Source organism: Magallana gigas, chromosome 7 (genome assembly GCF_963853765.1).
Source record: "Magallana gigas chromosome 7, xbMagGiga1.1, whole genome shotgun sequence".
Lineage (NCBI taxonomy): Eukaryota > Metazoa > Mollusca > Bivalvia > Ostreida > Ostreidae > Magallana > Magallana gigas.
In genome coordinates this window covers 37,861,276-37,880,518 of record NC_088859.1, presented here as the reverse complement: position 1 = coordinate 37,880,518, position 19,243 = coordinate 37,861,276, and the positions used below count along the sequence as shown (strand labels likewise).

General features: G+C 35.4%; 3 protein-coding genes across 4 annotated transcripts; 2 read left to right on the top strand and 1 right to left on the bottom strand.

The window, feature by feature from the left end:
- Positions 1–7,055: 7,055 nt before the first annotated feature.
- Positions 7,056–12,016, top strand: LOC105331524 (opine dehydrogenase). The gene is made up of 2 exons (XM_034455021.2): positions 7,056–7,186; positions 10,598–12,016. Exon 2 carries the CDS (start codon positions 10,616–10,618, stop codon positions 11,828–11,830), a length of 1,215 nt encoding a protein of 404 aa, XP_034310912.2. The 5' UTR covers positions 7,056–7,186; positions 10,598–10,615; the 3' UTR covers positions 11,831–12,016.
- Positions 12,017–12,871: 855 nt separating this feature from the next.
- Positions 12,872–15,472, top strand: LOC105331525 (opine dehydrogenase-like). Of its 2 annotated transcripts, XM_034455020.2 has the most exons (3): positions 12,881–13,033; positions 13,532–13,771; positions 13,869–15,472. In XM_034455020.2, the coding sequence occupies exon 3, from the start codon at positions 13,871–13,873 to the stop codon at positions 15,092–15,094; it is 1,224 nt and encodes a 407-aa protein (XP_034310911.2). In that variant the 5' UTR covers positions 12,881–13,033; positions 13,532–13,771; positions 13,869–13,870; the 3' UTR covers positions 15,095–15,472. The 2 variants fall into 2 exon arrangements, with proteins under 2 accessions (XP_034310910.2, XP_034310911.2); XM_034455019.2 differs by lacking the exon at positions 13,532–13,771 and having other exon boundaries at positions 12,872–13,033.
- A 1,644-nt stretch (positions 15,473–17,116) lies between these two features.
- On the bottom strand, positions 17,117–19,004 carry LOC105331526 (opine dehydrogenase-like; the record flags this gene model as incomplete). Its single annotated transcript, NM_001308865.1, is given in 1 exon segment — positions 17,117–19,004. A coding segment is annotated over 1 exon segment (1,227 nt). The 5' UTR covers positions 18,891–19,004.
- Positions 19,005–19,243: the final 239 nt, after the last annotated feature.

Here is a 19,243-nt window from a genome sequence, read left to right as displayed (position 1 = left end):
TACAGTATATCACCTCAGTGAATCTGGGGGGAAACTTAACCTTTTTGAAAAACTAGGATACGAGATCACTTACACTGGTAATATTCCGGTGTTTGGTTTGGTTGCTATGGAGAGGAGAGTTGATGAAGTTGTGATAAGGCTACACGGAGGTCACGACCACTGTGTCACCGCTCCTATTTATAGTGTCAGACGCGACCATCCGCTGTGGATACCTCACAGGTATGTTAAACTGATTACCAAAGAATCAATTTAATAAACATGCAGTTGCAACATCAGGAGATAGCTATCATGACTGCACAGTCGATATGCATCAGTCCTTTATTTGCATGTTTTGGTCAACCATCCGCCATCAAAGCAATAAAATGGGATAATGCGATGAAAGCGTTTAACATATCACAGTAAATTTCATGTAAGCTTACTGTATAACCTCAAAAGTTTTTTCAAACATTTTAAAAATCTGTTATATCATGTTATAGTTTTTGACTTCCTTACCCTTTTTACCTTCATTTTTTTTCTTCGCAATGATTTTGATACCTGTTTAAAACAATTTGATGCTATACACTTTTTTAGTAGACTATATTGTTTCTTTCCGCAATTTCTTCGATTTTTCACCGAGTAAGGGCTTCGATAAATGCCTATTGCCAAAGTATTTACCTACATAAATGTTCGTGTTGTTAAATATTTTTAAACGAGACCATATTTTTTCAACACTATTGCGTATAAGAGGTGTGTGTGTGTGTGGGGGGGGGGGGGGGGCTTGGCTTGTGTCTACATTTGAACATCTGATACTTTTCTCGTAATTTCTTTTTATGTTACTTGCTCTCACTTTTTTGCTGCAATTTAATTAATATCCTTGTATGTATTAACCCGTCCTCTCCAGTCATGTTGAAAATTTAACATAGAATCACGTGATCAATTTTGGAAAGAGTCGGAAATCAATAAACGGGACACGATACCGACTTGTGTAATTTGTAAAATTCATTCCTTGCAGGAAAGTTAAATCGTAGCATAAGAAGGTATTTTATTTGTTTTGATATTAAAACATACGCAATCTGTACATTTATTCCTTTGAATGCATCAAAATGGGGTATAAATTAAAGTTCGCTATACATTGCATGAATTTATCATTTCTCAACAACTACTGGTATTTTCATATGTTTTTTCGAAATTGTTTACTGACGTTAATATATTAAGATACTCTTAAGTCCTAGAAAAAGTACAATTACATATCTTGATCCAGCCACTGCCACGGTGTTGGAAAGCGATTGATTGAAGTAAGAAAATTTTGATTCAAGGGTGCTTGGATTTTGATGATTCTTTTAAAAAAGAAACTAGTTTGATCAAAGTCCTCTGTTTCTAAAACAATGTATCTATTTTGAGCTTGGATGAATGCAAAATATTTTTCTATTTTGACATCATATTGCTCATTATGACTATTAGACATCAAATATTTAATACCAGAATAAGCCGTCTATGCAAAGGCTTCTTAATCACACTTGTGCCAATATTTAAAGATATGACTATTTATTAAACGTGAAGATTATCAGGAATAGTTGTAAAAATTCCGGTTTATTGAAACCCAACAAAAACTGTCGTTACTCTACAAATATCTGTCAAATGGAGTGATTCATTTGAATGTACAAAAAGTATACGAAAGCATAAGTTTAAATTATTCACCTGTTTAATCTCTGTTGTTTGATCACATTCCGATTTACTTGTACAAATGAACTAATGTAGTAAATATATATACATGTACATATACATATACATGTACTAGTTATAAAAGGACACTCGTCATCAAAATTGTTTGTTAGTGTTTTTAGGAGTAAAATAACTCGTAAAAAAAATTGCATGGAATAAACATGGACGGATGAACAACGAAACACAAATAATCCTGTAAAATAAAATAGGGCAATTGAACTACTGCACACAATTGATTCTAAATTCGTCCAAGAGATTTTTAACATGCAGGGAATCTCCATATTGCATAATTTTATTGAATTACATAATTGCTCTCTCGGTTTAAATGAAAAGCTACAATCTGATTTGATTTTTATCTTAATACCTAAACAATAAATATTAATTTACCACTGTAACTCATGTCTCTAGTTTGTTTGTATATTAATTGTCTCAAGCCATATAAATTGTTCTTGAGGTACAAAATAAAAAATATTTAAAATTGTACAGATACATACTCGAGTTGTTTTCCCCTAATCATAGCTTCTAGTAGACTCATGCGGTTTTTAACAAATAATTTTATTCAAAATTTTCGTTGGTTCTTAAAATGCATATTAATTTATTGGTATGGTATATAATAAATAATTGCGGTTCTATGCTCTTTTGATTTTCTTTTCTGACATTTAGCTGACAAATTCCAACTTAGAATCCCATATTACTCTCGGTATCGTTCAGTACAAATAGTGAGGACAAACAATTTAAATCACGGTTTTCAATCGAGCTTCAATTTATTTGCGTTTTGATTTAATTTAAAATTTACAATGCATTAAAATGTAAACTTTTTTTGTAAATGTCAGACTCTTAGATACACATTCCTTTTGAATATCAAGATAGGAAGTAAATAAACCGAGTATGTTGAAATGCAGGCTTTATTCGGAAGGGACCAAACAAGAAACTTAAGGACTTGGATTTTGAATCCATGTCCGTTCTCAGAATATTTTACGAATGAAAAGATAAAGACACGTCCTAATAGAAAATAGAAAATTTTAATCTGTGATTTGTTGGATGGATTTCATAACAGCATGATAGTATACCATACGATAAATAAATAAAATCAAATAAATAGCTCGTTTACGTGCAGGTTCATACAAATATATGGCATGCACAGACCAGCTAGCTCCGTTTTTATTCTCAGCGAATGAGACCACTATGGCGAGTTACTCTCCAATTCAGTTCTCTTTTACTTTCACTTTGTCTTATTTTACGTTTAGCAACACCGCCGTTTATATTTGATCTGTGGTACAAACGTTGGCATTCCTCGTGGTTCGATTCTTGCAATAGAGCGACGTGAGTCTGTACGCGGGAAAGTAGACATGGTGTCCAAAGCGGTGAGTGACGCATCAAGCTCTAGCCCTCAACATATGTCGGATTCCCTGACGTTCATGTACATATCAACACCGAACCGCTGTCTCTCTTCCTCTGTCATGAACACATTGTCATCCTCTTCCTCTTCCGGTCCCTCCTTTAAAGGCGTTAATTCTTCCGGCGAGTGAATGTATAATCTAGAAGAGTTCGACACGAGAGAAGACTCGCTGGTCGGTTCACTCTCTATAAATAACGAGGTCCTCACAGTAGTCCGTACATCCGGCGGGCCGTCCGTACTCGCGCTCCGTCTGTAGGACCGAATAAAACTCCTCACGTTTCCGACCTGTTTCTCCTTTTCAATCCTATTCCTAGCTTGCTCCAGATTTCTGAGAAAATTGTTGGCCTGTTGGTCAAGCTCGGCGTTGTACCGTCGTATCCTGCCGAAGTACCCCATGACAAACACCCCCATCACTGCCACCCCATACACCACAACTACGGCCACCGTAAACTTGAGGGCTCCCTCCGCATCGTAAGGGGGAACCACACCCTCCCTGGTCTCGGTACCGTTGACACAACTAACGTTGGTAGTCGCATTCAGTGTGACGTTAAGTCCAGCCATTTGTAGTCTGACGGAGTTCGTAAATGATATTTGACATTACAAAAGTTTGTCAAACAACTTTGTTGGAATGTCCCATTACATAAACATAGGAGATGTACGTAAACCGTATATATGACCGGTTACGCAGTGCAGAAATGCATTTACAAACACACCTGAGTGGGTGTTGTCAGGTGAAAATCTGTGGAGGAGGCTTCTTTACATTCGTTAAAAGTTTCCGCATGATTTAATGCCATTACAATGTGTGAGATTTAAATTTTGAAAAATGCATCAACAGGATATGAAGGTGAATTAACAATACAGAGTTACCTGTGTGTACCTGTGATGGTGTTCACAGGCATAACACCGTACAACGAAACATCAGGGAAATATCCTAACAAAACTCTATAGTCACCTTAAAATCGCTCTCTATTGCTAAAAGATCTTCTTGCACTGAAATATTAATAGATTGAAGGACACTTGCTGTGAAATTTCAGTATTAATCAATATCATATTGATGTTACGCATGAAATATTAGATCCTGTATAGATGGGGCAAATAGTTATGATCGAGCCTTTTTTATTATTTGATTAATTAGCAGGTGAAGCGATAGTAATAAAAAAAGTTTCTAAACTCCCACAAACCACGAAGAAGATAGAGACGTTTTAATAATAGCTATAACTAATAAGATTAAACAGCTCATGTGTTGAAATCGACGTTAACAATGCTTCAAAATTCTTTATGCAAATAATGTCTAGAAAATGCACTCAACCACACATTCGGATCCGTAGTAAGCGGATTTTTCATTATCTTTTTTTTTTTTACCAATACGCATGCGTACTTATCAAGGATTGTTTTTTTTTTTGTGTTTGGTATTTTGGTGTTTTTTTTTTGGGGGGGGGGGTCTTTTGAGGGGGGATGGGGGGGTCGCAAAATATCCAAAAGAACATGTTTTTGGGTTTTCTAACAAAATATACACGTTCACTATAAATATACTATTATATTATCCCAAATTCTTTTGAAGTTTGTATCACTTACTAATAACTTTTCTTATATATTGCAGATATAAATTGCTAAACAAATTAGGTTAGCTTAGAGGGGTGCTGTTTTTGCGGTCTAAATATACAAGTGAAGGAAACAAATTTGTTCTGGATCGACAAAAGTTTTCATACACTTGGAATCGTGTAAATTATTTCATTTATTTCGCCATATTTCCCCGATAATTGCGTAAATTTATTGTAAGATAATCGAAGCGTGCTTCCCTTTCGCCATCTTGGGCTAGGGTAAAATGCGTTACCCTAGTCTGTTTCTACACAGTGACAACAGTATAAATTATGTGTCAGCTGGTAACAGAAAATATTGACAATTGTTGCTAAATGTGGGTGTTCAGAGTTTGAAAGGAGAATAGAGGGCTGGTTGTCATTGCTATATAACATTTACTCAGTAAACAGAGGTCCTAACCGCTTTACTAGCTCGGTACAGTACACTAATTCCTTATTCTAGATGTTACCTTTGTAAATCCCTGTCCTTGAGATTAATTTAATATTTGTAACAATAACTAATGAAACAGCAATAATTGTACATATACATGCATAGCGGCTTTACAGTAATGAATTGCACAAAAAAGATTTTATTCAAAGTGGGTGTTCGGCCATCTTGTATATGTACATGTGGATCATAATGTAAAGATTTCTTGAACTGACTTATTTATACCAAAAACGGATCAAAACTGTTGTCAAAAGATAAAAATGCAATATATATATGTAAAAGGTGCACACAAGTGCAGGAAAATGCCTTTTAATCACTTAGAACAGCTGTAGAACTTTAGTGCGATATTGGGTTTTTTTCCAGTTCTATATGTATAAATTACAGTAAATTCTTTTCAGAATTGGGGTAGGGAATTCGAATTGCCTTAAAAATATATATACATTATCATATTTTTCAATGAAAAATATAACTGCAATGTACCTCCATAGACGCAGACAATTATATCTCGAACCGATTGATAGTTTTGTGGGACCCATTTTAAGAACAAGGTACCCTATTTTGAGACAAAGCTAGTTAGCTACAACATGAATGGAATGGGCAAGTCTTGACCATTTTCTCAACAAATGGTTTTAGAGTGGATATCAATGACCCCCTTTTACATTTATTTAGAATTTTAAATTTTCAATTTAAGTTCGTACATGTACCTGCGTAGTTCTTAGTGTTAAAAAGGAATTGTTTTGTTGTTGTGTGCGTAATTTGCATACAAAACAAATGTAAAACTTCATAATGATTGATTTTTTTTCTTTTGACAACAGTTTTGGTCATTGTGGGACAGAAACAAGCCACTTCAAGAAACATTTTAATCTTCAAATGTACAGGTTGGCCAGACACCCCCTTACGTAGTTTCAATACTTTGATTTAAGTACATTTATTTGAGGAACACGATACTCGTAGCAACAAGAATACTTGTTATAGTACAAGGAAATATTCTCATCAGCTCGGATAATGATGGAAACCACCATACCTTTTCATTCTGTTTATAAGTAAATAGACAGTTATTACTTCCCCGAGTATCACAAACACATGCTCCATATATCTCACTACCAACACTGCCCTGGTCAGCACATGGATGATGTAACGGATTATGTAATTAAGAAATATAAGGCTACGGTATAGATTTTAGATGGTTATCGATTTGATGCACCTGAAAAATTACCAAATGTTGTAAATTGATCATTTCTTTCACCTTGAATTCACACTGAAGCACAGATGACATGCTATAAAAGCATGTATATACACAAACAATATGCAAAGAGCACAATAATATTGAATTCCAGTCATGCCAATAAAATGATAATGACCACAGAAAAAATATCGAACTGCATGTAGTAGATGGAATAATATTATAAAACTTAATCCATTTTTTCAATTCTGATTTCAGTACTGCAACTAGATAGACTAGGCATTTTATACTTAAGTTCATCCATTCTAACGATGAAAAAAATTAGTGTACTGATTGAATTTTATATTAATCAATACAAGATATAATATATTGTTTTAGTTTTTTTTCTTTATCTAGATATTATCTCATTTCTCCATCAGTAAAATATACTCAATAAGATTTAAAACCGAAATCTCTCCATCAATGATCACTCGAAAAATTGGTATTTATTGAATATCTAAAATAAAATACAATTTGTACACTTGTTAGATGAATTGAGATATGATATTACCCAGTGAATCGTAGACGACAAACAAGTGTCCAAAAATGAAAAACAACACTGAACTTGAATCAAACAATTTGCCATTCCCAGAAGCTCTCCGCAGAACTGAAAGGTTTCGTAATCATTGGTGTATTACGAAGGGTAAGTTGTCTTAGTAATGTCAATCTGTGGGGTTCACGCCTTGACCTTCACCAAGGTACAATGCTGCCAATACAGCCAGGACAATTAATTGGACGCGGCACAAGCGCCATCTTCTGCCAAAATCATCGTCTGTGTCAGCTGATACGGCAAATCAGAATCGTATCTGCTCAGAGGTCCTGCAACTTTTATCTGCAAGGTAAGAACATGTATTCATCGTCACTTTCACATGCATTTCATTTCATTTGTAACTTGCATTTCTTTTAATTAATAGTTTGGAAATTTTCAAGCGTGCAAGATCTATCAAACATTTGTTTCCCTCTCCGTTTTAAATAAAACTTTTTCATTTATTACATAAGCTTTATGTTGTGTTTGTCCGAGTGCTTTCTATTCAAGTTTGATCGATTTTTTTTTAAATATCAGAAAATATAGAGAAAAATGACTTTAGTTAGATATAATAATATAATACGTAATTTATTCCAGAATATAAGTTGTAAAAATTTAGATATTCAGTCAATTCAAATTCAAAATTTGTATTCGATATGATTTTTCAAACTGTTTTGATTTTAACCTATTAATTTGTTTTAATCTTAAAGAAAATATTTGGCGTAAAAAAATACTGTCGAATATGATCTTGCAAAAATGTCGTGTGAATAAAGAATAGTTTGCAGGCTACTAGTACATAAAAAATAAAATTCATTTTCATTTCTTTTTTCATTTATTTCTAATAAAGAAAAAAGTCAAGCAACAGACGAATAACAGTCTGTATTGGTTCTATTGTTTTGTACCCTATGTACTAGGAATAGTTCACGAAATATAGGAAAAATTGCGATGTATGTGGTAAAAAAGAGATTGATCAATATCACGAAACCTGTCTAAAATGAACTATTTATCTGCATCGAAATTTAATCGGTTTTCTCTCTTTAAATGTTATGCGTAATTTAAAATTTGAAATTAGAAGGAAAGGTATTTGTCAATGTTAGATTTTCAAAATGTCAGAGTATTAGTAGTGTAAAGCCCCAATATATTTGGTCCATCGATCTCTTAAAATTTCCAATCAAGGGAAATAAAATTGAAAGGTTGGACAAAACCAGCTTGCCTCTATCACCGTTTTATACCCATAAATCTGTTTTTCGTCGACGAGGAACCAGTATTTGTACAGCAATGAGTACTGTATCCACACTTCGCATGTACATGGTCATGTATTTTATGTGTACCTGCATCTCCCGCCGTCTGAGATAATGCCAGCTATTCATTTCAGTGCTCTGTGCTAGTACTGTACAGTACTAGACGCGCGGTGTACATACAATGAACACGTAGCTCATGATGAACTTCGCTGATATAGTCACTCATGTAATTCTGTGTGCGATTATACCCCACCCTTTGGCAACCGTAATTTATGATATTACCAAGTTTTAATCAATTGTTATTAACAAAATTAGTAATTTAGCTTCCCCCCTCCTCCGCCCAGCTTGAAGACCTTCGCTGTCCCTTCTATCCTTTTAACCTTTAAAACATGACTGAAACAGGGGTTTTCAGTGACTATGTAATACACAAAAATACACTTAAGATTACTAATTTTAATCATTTTTGTCCTTAGGAACAAATAATAAAGAACTCCACTATCCAACAGAATAGATAGTTACGTCCTACTGAAAGTACAAGGGCATGAAAATAATCCTTCTCTCTCTCTCTCTCTCTCTCTCTCTCTCTCTCTCTCTCTCTCTCTCTCTCTCTCTCTCTCTCTCTCTCTCAATAAGAAATAATTACAAAAACAACAGATATTTTGACCACTTACACATTCGTCTGACTAACATATATAGATATCCATGAGCTGTGTATTACATGGAATCATTTGTCGAGGAATTGTCTTTCAGATTAATATAAATACCATCTGTTGCTGTTAGTAAATCATACATTCAAAAGATGAACTTGAATTATGAAATTGATCATGATTTCTGCATTGAATCGGTAGATAATAGGATTAGTTCTTGCGACAGACTCGCACTTTGACAAGAAGGACTTCGTAGCGCCAATTGCTTGAATTGTGAACAGAAAGTGGTGCGGGCCGTTTTCATTCGACTCCGACAAATTTTAAATGTTAAACTGGTTAAAATAGTGAAACTAAATTAAGAGTACTTTAAGTTAAAAATTGTTATTGATTTCTCAATTTCTTGAGGTTTTCCTTCAGCCAGACATCTTTTTAAAGATACAAATTCTCAGTCACATGTAGACCTGCTTGGCTTTGTTATTACATAATTATCTTTTGTTAAACAAATTCTTGTTTCTTGGGATTCAAGTCCTGATGTTGATTTTATATTGATTTTTTCTTAGTTCGCCCTTTGACTTTTGCTACATGTATGTTTACAGCAATTTCTTTAAATTTATTACATTGGAATTAATGATAATGTGCTGTTGGTTCCACCTCTGTGCCGTCAAACTTAATTAAAGTTCCCTCATCTGTCATAACTACCCCCTTCTTCCCTGCAAATGATTAGAAAAATACTAAAATAAAAAAACTGGATAAACAAACAGTGAATTGTGATAGTTCATTATTATCATTATTTACATTTTTTAAGAAAATCTACGAATCTTTCTGTCCGAAAGTTAATCCTAGTACTTAAATAGAAAACATGACTGTACTCTGTGTATAGAACATTCGCATATTATTTTCAAACTTTTTGCAAAGGTAATAAATAAATATATTATATCATTCTTGATTTGCTTTTAATTTAGTCCCCCATTTATGGTGGCATATCTCTGCCCCATGTGTGCAAGTTATTTTCCTATCAAATATGTCGACATCCAAGATAAATATGTTGACATGCAACATAATTATGTCAACATGCAAAATAACTGTTGACATGCAAGAAAATTGCAATCAGATAAGAATTATACAAAATCTCAAATATCGCCCACCTGTAACAGCCTAGAGGCTAGATGGTACCTTTTTATGTCGACATGGAACTTATTTATGTTAACATGCTAGATAAATATGCTGACATGCAACTTATTTATGTCAACATGCAACTTATTTATGTCGACATGCAACTTATTTATGTCGACATGCAACTTATTTATGTCGACATGCAACTTATTTATGCCAACATGCAACTTACTTATGTTGACATGCAAGATAAGTATGTTGACATGCAACTTAGTTATGTTTACCTGCAAGATAAATATGTTGACATGCAACTTATAAGTTATATGTCAACATAACTAAGTTGCATGTCGACATAAATATGTTGCATGTCAACATATTTTTCTTGCATGTTTACATAACTAAGTTGCATGTCGACATAAATAAGTTGCATGTCGACATAAAGAAGTTGTATGTTAACATAAATAAGTTGCATGTTAACATCAATAGGTAGCATATCTAGCATCTTGGATGTCACATGTTGGCGATATTCGAAATTTTTATAACTTTTATTTGATTGCAGTTTTCTAGCATGTCAACATAGTTATGTTGCATGTTGACATAACTATCTTGCATGTCAACATCTTTATCTTGCATGTCGACATAATTAATAGAAAAATAACTAGCACACAAGGGGCAGAGATATGCCACCATACCCATTGCATAAGTTCTTAAATTTTCCTCTAGGTGCAGTGAACAACAAAAATGGGAACAGAAAACAAACTGAAAGTTTTAGTTTGCGGAGGAGGAAACGGAGCTCATTGTTTGGCGGGATTATCGGCCAGTAACCCGGATGTTGAAACACGTGTTTTAACTTTGTTCGCTGACGAAGCAGAACGCTGGTCCAAAATACTCCAGGACAATGATTTAATCGTAACTATGGTCAACAGTGATGGCTCCTCTAGAGAAATTAAATCCAAACCAACATTGGTAACTAAGGATCCCAAAGAAGCCGCGTCGGGTGCTGACGTCATATTCCTAGTAGTCCCAGCGTTTGCACATGAACAGTACTTCAGAGAGATCTCGCCTTTTGTCGGGGACAACACGTTAATAGTTGGTCTCCCGGGCCAGGCTGGGTTTGAGTTTCAATGCCTGTACATGCTTGGAGAAAAAGCAAAAACTTGCATCGTCATGTCTGCTGAATCTCTACCTTGGGCATGCAGAATTTTGGAATTTGGTCGTCTGGTTCAAATTCTGGGCTTTAAAGAAACTCTAGGAGTTTCAAAACTACAAGGAAGTCAATCAAATGTTAAAGGGTCTCCTTTTGATACCGTTCAGAAAGTCTTGGGGCCAAAACCCGTCCTGAGGGAGATCCAGAACTACATCGCCGTGAATCTGATGGCCAAGTCTATCATTCACCCGCCGCTAATGTACGGGAAATGGTCGTCATATGATGGAACTCCGCTCAAAGAAAAACCATTGTTTTATCAAGGAGTCGACGAAAAGCAGGCAAAGTTATTGTCTGGGGTAAGCGACGAATGCATTGCCATCGGGAAAGCAATAGAGAAGCAGATTCCGGGAATAGACATGTCAGAGGTCATCCATATATTTGACTGGTACCTCGCCTACTACGCGGACCAGATTACAGACAAGACAAATTTGATGACGGCCATGCAGACAAACAAGGCATACGACGGCTTACTTCATCCAATGAAGGAAGTGGAAAATGGCCAGTTTGTGCCAGACTTTAGCTACAGATACACGGCAGAAGACGTACCGTTCGGTTTAGTCGTAATGAAGGGAATCGGGGAACTGGCTGGGGTAGCGACTCCTGTGATGGACGAGATCATAACGTGGGCTCAAGGCAAGCTTCAACAAGAATACATGATGGGCTCGCAGCTCTCGGGAAAGGACGTGTCAAAGACCAGGGCACCACAGAGATTCGGATTTAAGAGCGTACAGCAGCTATTTGATGTTTAAGTAGACTACAAAGCATGCAAATCAGTATTTGTATGTTAGAGCCATAACGACATTGCTTATGAAAATGCTTATTACTGAGGCTTTTAAGTTTAACATGATCATTTATCTAGTCTTTTATTACCACGTCGATTTTGTTGTGCAGTTAGATATGTACTTGTATTTCTATTTAAATAAATGTAAAATTATTTTCAAACAACTATAATTTTATTTCATAATAAAAGAGGACATTTACTATTAGGCTTCATGTATTAGTCAAACATTATCATGACAGGTTATCAGTAACTAGTTCTGATACGAAGAAGATTAAATGTGCCTGCATGCTTTTGAATTTTCAGAGTCAGATTTGGGCCCAAGTAAGTATAATTAGATAAATTAAAATCGGTGTTCATTGATTAAGCTTCAATTAATAATAACCATTTCAACAATTGCCTATCATTTGTAAATAAAACTGGTTTGCAACTTCTAATTGTTTAACTATATTAAAGTCTTGTAACTATGTTTTTTTCCTAAATTAAAATTTGGCCAGTCTCGCATACGCTAACTGACCATCAATAAGCATACAAGACTGACCGTGGGTTTTCGACGATTCAAAACTGGTCCTCGATTTCCGACGGGGTGAGTAAATTAGTGCATGCTGAAAAAGGAATTTTTTACACAAAGATTTGTAGTAGATTTACAGGCGCATGCATTTCTCTCTATTGATTGCTTTTTTCTCAGTTTATTTATCGATATCTGTGTTTTATCAGAAAAAAATCACTTGGTACCATTAAATGAAAATGAATACTTTTTTGGCTGATATGATATTGATGCCAAAATTTTGTCTTAATGTAAAGATAAATGTATATTTTACAAAACTACTTTTCATTCATATTAGTTTATATGAATGAAGTTTAAGTACATAAAAACAAAGTCTAAGCAAATAATAAAGATTTGACATTATATCATGAATATTATTCCTCCCGTCGCAGCAATCCCAACATCACTTTCGTCAAGTCAACTTGACGGAAATATTACGTCTGCCGTCGCAGATTTTAGGACAAAATAACAAAGAGCGGTAACTCTATTTGCAAAGCAGATGATCCATTGATGTCGAGATTTATTACCTAGCGCCGGTTCTGTTTGTGCTGTGCTCCGGCTGCTATAGACTTGTCCTCAAAAGAAATTCCTTTACCACTGAGTCCGAGAGTGTATTGCTGAAATCAGGTACCTTAAATATTATACTTGCATCGAATCTCAGTACATGGTTCTGCTTGCGTAACAGGCAGGTTATCTAAATATAGGGTGTTCGAGTATTTAAACGACGCAGTTTTGGGTGTGACATAGTTCAGGGGGAAAATCCAACTTATATAAATATTGTAGTATTTTTTGCATGTGTTTTTGTTATAAATATGCAATTACACAGGTACATGTACTTTCATTCAGCCTGACCTTGGAGCGGACGCCAATCAATACTCGACATGGATGCTCAAGGTCTTCCGTGTGTGTGTGTGTGGGATATACGTGCTTAGTGTCCGGCATTTAAACACACGTTGTTTTTTTGTTGTTGTTTTTTTTTTGGTTTAAGCGATAATTCAGATATCTGTTCGTGTAGTGGTAATTAAAAATCATATATAAAAGGCTCATAGATATATACACCACTTATTACATTAGCTTTGGTTTGATGGCTGGAATGTTAACTAATTATCTTAATTGAAAGTTCAGTTCGCCGCACATGTACATGTATATAGCTACATGTTATTCGATCCTTTAATCGTCTGGACATTTGAGGGCCATGAACCCCAGGACCTGAGAGATAATATCAGTCTGTCTACTCCAGTCACTACGTGTGTACATGACAACGCTGAGCAGGCAGAACAAATATGCAGTGTTATAAAAAAATCTCCCAACAAATCTTTGTGTGTAAACAGGAAACATAAGTCAGATTAACACATAAATTGTGTGGTATGCATAACTTCTACAGTAGAATATTTTTAACATAATTCATTTATCAGATTACATTCAGTAAAAAAAAATGTATATATATTTTTTTAAATTACAGTGATGTCTGGAAAACTGGTAGTATTAACTTGTGGAGGAGGAAATGGCGCCCATTGTTTGGCTGGACTCGCCTCCGTCAGACCGGACATCGAGAGCCGGGTGCTGACAATGTATGCCGATGAGGCGGAGAGATGGGCAGCTAATTTGGACTCAGGATTTATAATCACTGTACACAATGATGATGGAAGCATAAAGTCAATTAAAACCAAACCGTCTCTGGTGACCAAAGACCCCAAAAAGGCCGTACCCGGAGTTGATTACATATTTATTGTTGTCCCTGCTTTTGCACATGCAATGTATTTTGAAGCCATTGCTCCGTACATAGATGACAACACCGTTATTGTAGGACTTCCGGGCCAGGCTGGATTTGAATTTGAATGCGTGAACTTACTTGGAGACAAAGCAAAGCGTTGTACAATGGTCACATTTGAATCGCTTCCTTGGGCATGTAGACTTATTGAATTCGGAAAAAATGTTGAAATTTTAGGCTTTAAAGATACTCTGGGTGCCTCATTATTGAAAGGTAAAGAGTGCAATTTGACGAAACCCATTATTGAAACAACCCAATATATTCTCGGAGAAAAACCGAAAGTTAGACACGTTCAAAATTACATTGCTATAACTCTCATGGCAAAGTCCATAGTTCATCCTCCAATAATGTATGGAAAATGGTCTCAATGGGACGGAAAACCTCTCTCAGAAAAACCACTGTTCTACCAAGGACTCGATGAGAGACAGGCAGAGCTCTTGTCCGGAGTAAGTGACGAGTGTGTAGCAACAGCGAAAGCTATAGAGAAGAAGGTCCCTGGCCTGGATATGTCTGACGTCATCCATGTTTTTGACTGGTATCTGAATTACTACAGCGACCAAATTACAGACAAAAGCAATCTCATGATGGCCATGAGAACCAACAAAGCTTATGACGGCTTAGTTCACCCAATGAAGGAGATAGAACCCGGAAAATATGTCCCAGACTTCACATATCGGTACATGGCAGAAGACGTTCCCGAGGGAATAGTCCCAATGAAAGGAATCGCTGAACTGGCGGGCGTTTCCACGCCATATTTGGACGAAGTAATCACTTGGTGTCAAGGCAAACTGAACAAAGAATTCCTAGTAGGTAACAAGTTGACGGGTAAGGACCTGAAAGACACACGGGCTCCACAGAAATATGGCTACAACAAGCTGGAGGATCTGTTCACTGGGAGCTTCGAAGTAACTCCATGATGATGAGTTGTTAAAAAGAAACGTTTGTAGATCAGTACCTCAAAAAAGTAGACAATCTAATCAGCGTAATATTCTTCTGGAATCTTAATTTTCTACATGCATATATTTAAAAATAAACTTAAGTTTGATATATCTTTTACTATAACAATATTCCACCCTCCCTCCCTGACGATTAATGCTTGCCAGATTTTGAGTGGAGTGTAGTATTTACTTAATAATGTATCGTGACCCCGGAATTTTTTACTTGCATTTTTTATATGCATGTTGAGAGTTGTTTTTCCTTGCTTTATTTTCTAACCATGTTAATTGTTCTGCTAGATACAGTTTACAAAGTTGTTTTCTATATATTTATCTTTCTATTAAAGAGTTAAGAAGTTATTTACTGAGTTGGTCTTTATTAATAAATATCAACGGTGCAGATTAAGAGTCAAAGAAAGGAAGTATGAATATTTTTCTTTGTCACTCGATTTGGGTCCAAACTAATAACTTTGATAACATGTGCATTTAAATAGTGTTGGTATTTTAGGGGGCTGCGTGGGGTTGTTCGTAACTTAACAAGAGATACATACATGTAGGCTAGATCGAGGACATGAGCCACAATATATTGATAGTTGATACACATTAATATTGCGTTACTTTTTTACTTTATCAAAACAAATACAGCTCAAAAACACGTTTAAGTGAAAATTAATTGAAACGAACTGAGATTAAGTTGGGGTTTTTTATCCAAATCCTCCAAGTATATTTTTACCGGATTCTAAATTGTTCTAAAATTGCCATTTCATTCATTTGAAGACTGTTTTAATTCTTGTTTTAATAAAGTATTCCACATGTTCTAAAACCTAGAAGTTTTTATTTCCTGCTGTGTGTCCCATTTTGGTTCCTTTCTGATAGCTAGAGTTTAAGGCATACCTTAACTAAACTACCTTACTTCCTGATCATTTCTACAATTTAAAGCTTAAAAATTTGCTGTAGTATTTTTGTCAGGCATTGTATATAGCGTTGAATTCCCCCTTTATTCCTCCTCTTTGACTAAAGGGTATTAAAGTATTATATATGATTTAAATAAAAACCACGGTAAATATAAACGGCCTATACCCTTATGTTATTTAAGAAATAAACAGCAAGTTAAAAAGTTCACCTTGATATGAACTTGATTGGTCACATGATCAAATCCTGTGACGCCTGAAGGATTTCACAGAAGATTTGATCACTACCAACCAAGTTCATATCTCGGTGAACTTTTCAACATTGCTGTTTATTACTTGTATTTACATTTGAAAACGGCAAATCGCTAAAAATTATTAAAATTACTGTGTTTTATGTTTACAATACTCAACCGTCAAACGATAATCACTGTGACGTCATCATCAGAAAAAGTTCACACAGAATTGAACGCTTTCGCTATACGATAGTATCATATAAGTATTATAAAACATATTTGCAAATGTAAATACATTTGCTCAAGAAGAGAATATCTATTAGCCAAATGCAAGTAAAGCGTAGTTAAAGGTTCAACTTTGATAGGCCTTTGGTTAACCAATTGCTATTTGCATAAAACTTATTGCTTATTGCATATACAGTCACAACTTACTATACTTAAACCTCTTGACATTCAGTACATCACTGTTGTATACTATGTTGCAGAGATGAAGTTGTGATCAACTGTATCAGATAACGAGTAATAACAAGAGTTTTGTTGTTAAACAATTTAATCAACAAGTATTATCCGTCCGAAACCTGGAATACTTGGTCTTGCGGTCTAAAAATTGTTGGGCCATGCAATTTTATGTTCTTCAAGAATAAGAAAAGAAACATATCTTATCAAATAACTCAGTTTATTAGTATAATTTGATTACAAAATAATGTAATACAGTATAACTAATGTAATAAATGTAATACAGCATCCGGTAATATAAAACAGTTTACATGTCAACTATCAATTATTTCGGATACATATAAAATTTAGATACCTTTGAGTCCATTTAAATTTACAAATATGGATCTATCTACTACAGAATATAGATAGAAAATGTCAAATCTTAATCACATTCTATATCTGTTTTTGTTTTTACGTCAATTCTCTCAACCTTTCTTATATCATTCCCTTTAATCGGGAAATATAAAAGGTATTGCAAATTCAAAGTACACAGATGTTCCGGAAAGGTGTAATAAATGGAGTGCTAGAGGATGAAATAAAGGTTGGGGTACCAGGAATATGAAAGAGCCTCTGTTTATACATCTTTGTTCGCCAAGGGTTTATGATTTCCTCCTCTCCTCTCACACAACCGCTGTGGGGCAGAGGATGGGATCGTAAATCCGTGGTTAGCGGAAATTCAGTTTATATCAGGGATACAAAAATCTTAAATACATGTACTATACCTTATAAATTAAGTACATTATTCACAAGTTGTCGTTTGTATATACAAATAGTTATAATTTCTTATTTGTATAGTTAAATTGTTTTCATATTACATGTACTTTTATTCTCTTTGACAAAACAAAATGTTTGCAATTAATATTTCAATCGTTAAACGCTGATCTTTGATACAATTTAGTCGACCCAAACTCAATACCGGAATGAATTCAAGTTTCCACTGAACAGATCCTCCAGCTTATTGTAGCCGTACTTCTGTGGAGACCTTGTGTCTTTCAAGTCCTTGCCCGTCAGTTTGTTACCCACAAGGAATTCTTTGTTTAATTTGCTCTGACACCACGTGATCACCTCGTCTAAATATGGCGTGGAAACGCCCGCCAATTCAGCGATTCCTTTCATTGGGACTATTCCCATAGGGACATCCTCACTTAAGTAGCGATACGTAAAATCTGGAACATATTTTCCTGGTTCTATCTCCTTCATGGGGTGAACTAAGCCGTCATAAGCTTTGTTGGTTCTCATGGCCGTCATGAGATTGCTTTTGTCGGATATTTGATTACCGTAGTAATTCAGATACCAGTCAAAGACATGAATGACATCAGACATATCGAGGCCAGGTACCATTTTCTCTATAGCTTTTGCTGTTGCTACACACTCGTCGCTAACTCCGGACAAGAGCTCTGCCTGCCTCTTATCGATTCCTTGGTAAAACAGTGGTTTTTCGGAGAGGGGTCTTCCGTCCCATTGAGACCATTTTCCATACATTAAAGAAGGATGAACTATGAATTTAGCCATCAGAATGGTAGTAATATAGTTTTGAACTCTTCGTACTTTTGGTCTATCTCCAAAAATGTACTGCGGTAATTCTAAAACAGATTGCGTCACATTGCACCGTTTACCTTTCAACGTTGATGCACCCAGCGTATCCTTAAAGCCCAAGATTTCTACATTTTTTCCAAATTCAATAAGTCTACAAACGAATGGAAGAGATTCGAACGCAACAATTGTACAAGCATTGGCCTTTTCTCCAAGAAGATCCGCGCATTCAAACTCAAACCCTGCATGACTAGGTAGTCCAACAATGACAGTGTTGTCTTCTATGTATGGAGCTATGGCTTCCAAATACTGTGCATGGGCAAACGCAGGGACAACAAAGAAGATGTAATTGGTCCCAGGTACGGCTTTTTGGGGGTCTTTAGTCACCATGGATGGTTTGGTTTTTATGAGGCTTTTGCTTCCATCGTCGTTTCGCTCAGTGATAAGTAAACCAGAGTCTAACTCAACTGCCCACCTCTCTGCCTCGTCAGAATAAAGTGTCAGCACACGACTTTCGATCTTGGGTCTCATTGCGGAGAGTCCAGCCAAACAATGGGCGCCATTTCCTCCTCCACATGTTAACACTACTAATTTACCATCCATCTTTGCCGAAGGAAGAAAACTACTTGTTATGATTGAAAAAAAAAATCAGCAATTGTATCAAAACTTAATGAAAATATTAAATGCACTACGATCCATCACTATGCTTGCTGTCAGATAGATAACATAACGACATGTTTATGAACTTATGCATGAACCCTGTTTAAAATTTGATTTCATGACTATGCATACGCACTTACTTTTGATATAAAAGCTAAAACGTTTTAAAAATTATGAATTAGGTCATTTTTTGACGTCCCAGCAGCTTGATTTCCATTCATGAAATTCAAGTTAGCATTATACTGTGTAACACTTTCTCAAGTCCCCCGCTTGCAGCTATCTTCGTTTTAGTCAGA